The 6,758-nt window shown below is 52.7% G+C and overlaps 1 protein-coding gene across 2 annotated transcripts; it reads right to left on the minus strand.

Moving 5' to 3' along the window:
• Positions 1-234: 234 nt before the first annotated feature.
• Positions 235-4,774, minus strand: PLAU (plasminogen activator, urokinase; the record flags this gene model as incomplete). 2 transcript variants are annotated; one of them, XM_079900000.1, is made up of 10 exons in its annotated part: positions 235-494; positions 1,182-1,330; positions 1,665-1,805; positions 2,429-2,577; positions 2,795-3,007; positions 3,183-3,278; positions 3,467-3,641; positions 3,961-4,068; positions 4,218-4,245; positions 4,718-4,774. In XM_079900000.1, 10 exons carry the CDS (start codon positions 4,772-4,774, stop codon positions 318-320), a joined length of 1,293 nt encoding a protein of 430 aa, XP_079756126.1. In that variant the 3' UTR covers positions 235-317. The 2 variants fall into 2 exon arrangements, with proteins under 2 accessions (XP_079756126.1, XP_079756125.1); XM_079899999.1 differs by having other exon boundaries at positions 4,212-4,245.
• Between the last annotated feature and the right edge of the window lie 1,984 nt (positions 4,775-6,758).

Below are 6,758 nucleotides of genomic sequence, written 5' to 3' on the forward strand. Positions count from 1 at the left end.
CCTTCCACCTATGCACAGGAGATACCATTTTTAACTCCAGGAAGCTTTAGTCCAGAAAACGACAATACCATTCTGGCTCAGGACCACCCTTCCATCCTGGCCAGGGGAGATCTGGGCGTCCAGCACCCAGACGTGTATCTGAGGGTGAAGCTACTGTCACTCACCCTGATGGGCAGCACAAGCAAAACCACCTCTGCAGAGCTCATCTTCCTCAGTCTCTTCGTTACATATAGCTGTGCAGATGGCCCTACTGCAAAAATGACGGTCACTGTGGGAGTGGGTGGTACCCGTCTCTTCCCTTGGTTCTCTGGGGGCCCTCAGAGGGCTAGGCCATTCTCTCCCCCAATGTGAGTGTGGATCCAGGGCAGGAAGCTTGAGACCCTTGTGTAGACGCCTGGCTTTTCCTTCATGGCACATTCACGGCCCCAGCTCACAATCCCAGTCAGAGTCATGCGGCCTTGGGTGAAGCAGACCAGCGGCCCCCCTGAGTCTCCCTGTTAAGCCAAGGACACAAAAGGTGAGCCCTGGGAGAAGTGAGAAGGGGGCCATCTGATCCTACGACCCAATCATGCCCGAGAGAAAAGGGAGAGTTTCCTAGAGTCAAAGTCCTTGGTGACTCCCCATTTCCTACCACACCAAGTTTAAAAATCCCCTGCTTGGCTTTCGAAGTCCTGTTATCTACAGTTTTACCTACATTTTCAGACCGTACTTCTCCTTCCCATCCCAAAATATGCCGTGCTCATTCTCATTTTTGTATCTTGCAACTGAAATGCTCTCTTTTATTTCCTCTGCCTCCTCAAATTCCTATTGAGTCACATTCTCTCTGAAGTGCCCCCCTCAGTGACCATCTAGTTGGTTCTCACCTCCCTCTCCTAAACAGCTAATCATTTATAATTCACACCACACTTTGAGCACTGAATTGTGTTATTTTCTGTTGTTTTCTCTTTCTTAGGGTCTTAGTCCCCCTCCCTCCCTGAGTCTGAAGTGCCTACCATAGAGCCAGGCTCTTGACAAATGTTTGGTAAATACATAAGGACTGGTTTAAACCTTCTAAGACCTGAACCCCTGGTCCTGGCTTCTTGGGATTTTGACTGGAGAGAGGCTCCCCAAAGCTGGTAGGGACAGGCCCAGGAGCCCAGGGAGATCTAGGGGTGATGGAGAAAGATGCTTGGAACTCTCACCTGGCAGGAATCTGTTTTCCACTGTGGGTCAGCCGCACACAGCATTTTGCTGGTGACTTCAGTGCCATAGTAGTGGGGCTGCTGACACTCCTCGTGGGAAACCAGCTTCACAGTAGTCATTTTCAGCTGCTCTGGATAGATATAGTCAGCTAGATGGAGGAAACGGGGGAATGTACATTAAAATGTGTCTGTTGGGACTCTCTACCAGGGAGGTCCAAAAAGTGTCCCTACCAGGGAAAGCCCTTATTTTTTTCCACCCACATCTAAGTCTTTACCCCACCTATAGTCCCTCATCCCTCACCCATTTAACTTTATGGCTCATCATTCCCTAAACAATGCTCCCCACTCCATCCCTGGACCCATCTGCTGCCTCCACAGTGCTCCCATCTCTACATCCACAGTCCTCTCTTGATCAAGCTGAGCTCACTTCCAGGTTACAACACTCCCTCAGGACCCTCTCAGCCAGACCCAAATGTCACTTACAGGGATTCTCTTTTCCAAAGCCAGTAACCTCACAGCTTGTGCCAAAACGGGCATCCCCATTCGCTGGGGGCAGGCAGATGACCTGTATGGACCGGGATGGCTGTGCACACTGGCCTGTGCTGGAACGGATCTTCAGCAAGGCTGGGGGAGCATGAAGGGGTCAGAGGGGAAGGATCACCACCTAGTCAGGTGGTCACTATCTCTCCCCTCCAAACCCTGAGGGAATGGCTGTCTATCCCTATGTCAGAATCAGAGGTCATCCTGGGAGGTCTGCTGGTAGCTTGTCACCTGAAACAAGTCTCCCCTGTCCCATGCTTCAAGGGCTTTGTTCCAGCTGCTGACAAAGCCTTGGACAGCCAGGGCAACTGCATACAGCTGTATGAGTTTTTTTCCTGCAAAAAACAGCTCATAAAGCCCTGGCTGAGGTAGCTGGGCTGAAATCCCGCCCAATAATCTCTCCAAGTTCTATATCCTGGGACAGACAGAGGCTCCATCCAACAATGGAAGGGGCATCCCAGCCCAAGCTATATGCCATCAGGGCCATTGCCACCCAGAAGAGGATACCTGTTTGGAAATTCAGGGACTCTACAGAGGAGCACCAGGCCCCTCACGTTTTCCACTCTGAACCCTTCCCCACCACTCCTTTGTTGTGTAAAGCAGGGTCTTCAAGTTCCCCTACAACCCCAACTTCACACGTGGGTCTCTTCTCAGACCCCCATTCCCACAGCTATCATCATCACGGCAGATGAGGGTTTTCCACTCACCAATATCATTGTGGTGAGCAAGGGTGTCAGCACTGTAGTCCTTATGTAAGATGAGCTTTTGCACCTCAAACTGCATCTCGCCAGGCGTGATGGAGTTAAGGTTTGACCGACCCAGGTAGACAATGTAGTCCTCCTTCCTTTGGTATTCACTGTGGGAGGGGAGATCAGTCAGTCTGATCTTGTGAGATCCTGTCACTTCCCCCTCCCCACCACAGCGACCTCAGAGCATCACTTGTCCCCAAGGCCATGGGCCATATAGAGAGAAGCCAAGGGGGTAGAAATAAGGGGAATCTTTTGCTGGGAAGGAGGAAGGGATTTGTTTGGGGTAGGGCAGGAGGGTCAGGGAGAAGAGACAGAGGGACATACATGAAGCAGTGTGTGGCGCTGACCACCCAGCAGGGATTGATGAGGCTGCCACCGCACACGTAGGTAACAGAGCCTGCACGGTGCCTCCTATAGATGGCTGCAAACCAAGGCTGGTTCTCGATGGTGGTGAATTCTCCCCCAACAATCTTAAAGCGGGGCCTCAGAGCCTTCTGGCCACACTGTAACTTTTCTGGAGGAGAAAGAAAGTGATATCTTGGGGAGGGAGGAAGGATAAAGTGTCCTTCTCCTGGTCCTCTGACCTCCCAGTTTTTCAGGGCCAGGCAGGCCTCTCTCCTGCAGGCCTCCCTCCTCATCCCTCCTATGATGGAATAAGGGAAGAAATGAGTTTGTCCCCTTCCACCCACCATCATAAACAGGCCAGTGACACTCACCAGAAGAGCAGCTGTGCACCATGCACTCCTGGACAACCTGCATTAGGCCAACATGCACATAGCACCAGGGTCTCCTCTGATTGTCTGGGTTCCTGGCAACACAGAGGGGAGAAGGGTGCCATTCCAACCCAGAATGCCTTTTCTGTGTCCTCCCCTCCAGGGAAGACTCAACCAGAGGCCTTGATTTTCTCATGCTATGGCCAGCACTTGGCAAGCAGAAAAGATGGTAACGAGGGTTTCTGTGAGGCCATAAGGAGGGTCCTTGCTGCCCCCACCTCACCTGCAGTAATTGTGTTTCCCCAGTCCCAGCTGAAGGGCATCAGGTCTGTGGGCATGGTACGTTTTCAGAAGGATGGTGGGAGAGTTCCAGGCCAGGCAGGGCCGGCCGCTGGTGTCAGTGTTGGCCTTCCCTCGGTAAGAGTGACCATTCCCCTGATAGCAGGTTTTCGATGTATCTATGGGAGGATGTGAGGATGAGAATATTAGAAAGAGAAGGAAGTTCAGACAGGCATTTTAGAGATCCTGTCAGGCCTCACATGATTTCAGTGAGGCAGAAGATACTAGAAAGGGTCTCCTTCCATCCCCACCTCACATTTGTGCAGCCTCAGCTTCATGACATAGTGTGTGTTCATGTTTGACTGTGAATCACATGAGGATAAAGATGCCCCCCACTCTACCTCCTAATTCCTGCCTGCTCTTGCATCCCACCCATGTCTCCCTGCCCCCAAGTCTCTGGTGCCCCCTCCTCCCCAGTTGGAGTCAGGATCCCCATACCTATCTCACAGTGTTCCCCTTGGAATTTCTTTGGGCAGTCGCATCGTTGAATGTTGGAGAAGTACTTGTAGGACACACATTTTCCTCCATTCAGACAGCCACACTTCGCTGGAGAGCACAAAGATTGGGGGGTAAGCAAGGAGCATAGGTGGAGGCAAAGGGGGAGCCAGCAGGGACAGGGAGGGGCTGCCTCCTGAGGCTTTTCCAAGATATCTGTGCAACCAGATATTGTGCAAGGGGTGGATACTCACAGGCACCAGACACTTGATGAAGTTCATGGCTGCCCTGGAAGAGATGCAGGCGGGGGGAGAGATTGAAAGGAAAAGTTCACCAAAGGACCCATGTTCCTGGGACCCCAGGGTGAGGATAAACTGGCCCCAATCCCCAAACTCAGCCTTCCCTCCAGCTCCCTCTCTCCTTACCCTGTTCATGTCTAACTATCCCTCAAATGGAAGATCATCAGCTTCTAGCAGGGAGAAATGAATTGACTCAAGCAAGCTTCACAAATCAGATACCAGCAGGTTGGGGCAGTCCCTGTGGCTTCTTCCTCCCTTGCCGGAAAGTGCAAGCTCCCTTGGTTCTCAAGGCCCCAATGCCACACCTGTCCTATTTCCCGGGGAGGGTTTGGCCCTGCTGTTGATGGAATTCGGAGGACTCCAGCTTCCTATGCAGCCCCTTCCTTCCCCAGCGCTTTACAGGGGTCTTGCAAGCCCCTTCCTCCCGCCGCCAAGAGTCAAAAGCAGGGAAGCCAACTCACCTCGGAATCTCTCACGACCAGGGCGCAGAGGAGCAGGCATGCCAGCAGGAGTCTCATGGTGGCGAGGCTGGGGCTCTAGACAGCGGCTCTACAAGGGAAGGAGAAGTCAGGGGAAGAAGCGGAGGAGCGCGCGAAGGCGGACCGGGTGGGTTACTGCAGTTCAGGGCTGGAGCCCCTAAGTCCCCTGCGGGAAGAGCCCGCGGTGACCAGGCTCCCCAGGCCCGGCCGTCTATCCTCTCTGGAGGCTCAGAGGTCGTGGCGCAGCCTGCACTGGTCCCCGCAGGGGAACACATGGGCACGGAGCGCGGTGACTCAGCGTGCAGCCGCAGCCGAGCCGGGGCAGCGAGTAAGGAGAAGTAAAGCCGGCAAGAGCTGGGTCGCCCGCATCCACCCTGCGCTCTTAGGGAGGTCCACACTCACCCGCACCTATGGCCGGAGGGGCGCAGGGCCGGAATAGCGGGGACTAGTGGACACTCTGATGCTCGGGCGGGCTTTAGGGCTCCAGTCTCCGCACTGTGCTGCTAGCGGGCAGTGCTGGCTCTATATTACGACTCGCCCTAGCCCTGGCCCCGCCCCAGCCCGGTATCGCCCCGTCCACTCCCTTCCCTCCCCTTCCCTGAGGACCCGCCGCGACTTGGACCCCGCAGGCTTCCACAACCTAAACTGTGAGAGGCAGCGCTGTCCCCACTGGAGGGGACGAACCAGGTCTGAACTGAGGTATGGAGAGACATCTAAATTCTCCGCCCCCTCCTCCCATTCACCTGGCCTGGGCCCCGCCCCCGTGCAGCACCCCCCCATCCCCCCGATTTGCCAAAAGGAAAGGCGCTAGGGAGACACTCTCCTCCAGCTCTGATGCCTCTTCCCAGATCCCCTAAAGCTCTTCTCCACCCTCGGCCCCCAGCTGCCTAGGACACTGATTCGGACCCTTGGGCTTAGAGGCATAGTCTGCAGGTTGTACAGCTGTGAAGTCTCTTTCTCAATGTGAAAATACACGTCGCTGAAACACACAAAAAAACGTGTTCACAGGGACTGCCTCCAAGTAGTATGCCAGCTCCCCGAAAATCAACACAACCAGTGGATAAGACAAAGCTTAGTTTATTGCTTACTGCGATAAGGTAGTTTGGTAGTGGCAGGGGAGGGGGTCCGATTTTATTGAGAATTTGCAGTTTGGTATAAGGCAGGTCTTTGAAAGTGAGGGCCTGATAAGGATTGGATAAGAGTCGTGATATGATATTGTAGGATTGTGAGAACAAAGTCTTAGGGCACAAACTGTTGATGCTTTCTATTGAAGTGTTCATAGGTTTTTCAGGAAGTTCCTAAAATGAACTATTCATTTATTTGCCTGGGCCATAGTATTGTCACTTAATAAAGACAATGGAATAGTAAAGCCTTATTAATGTAGAAAGTTCTATTTTCAGCTCTGAAGAGAGAAATTTGGGAACTGGAGGACAAGAATGAGATTTAGTTTTCACTGTATAGCCTTTTACAGTGTTTAAATTTTTGAAAACACATCCTTGTATCACCCGTTCCAAAAGGGTAATTACAGATTTTTAAATGCACGTGTATTTAGTATTCTACTTCATCATAGAGCCTTGTTTCTAATAAGATAAAATATTTGCTCATCAAATAGATTGGCTTCCAGAAAGACAAACCATGTGTAAAGGACTCCACCTATGCTTCCTGCTTGAGGGTGAGCACACACAGTTGTGTACACACGCACAAGTCCATGCACACACACATATCTCTCAGGCAGAGCTGAAGAACTACAGCAGGGACTCTGAAGTTCAGTCACCCCCATCCGTTTCCCCTAGTGTTGGGAGCCAGGGCTTGGGGTCACTTGAATCCACCCTGCAGGACTGTCTCCCTCAATGGAAGGAGAGGAGGTTGAATCCCTGTAACCCACTAAGGGGCCCAAGGCTTGTCCCTCTCCCTGCCTAGGCCTACAGCGTTTTGCTGCCTGGCAAACCTGGACCTTGGGTCTGGGTCCACTTGAGAGGGGCAGGAAGAGAGCAGAGAAAGTGCCAGGAGGGCAAGAAGAAGG

The sequence above is a fragment of the Stenella coeruleoalba genome (genome assembly GCF_951394435.1).
Source record: "Stenella coeruleoalba genome assembly, chromosome: 16".
Taxonomy (NCBI): Eukaryota; Metazoa; Chordata; class Mammalia; order Artiodactyla; family Delphinidae; genus Stenella; species Stenella coeruleoalba.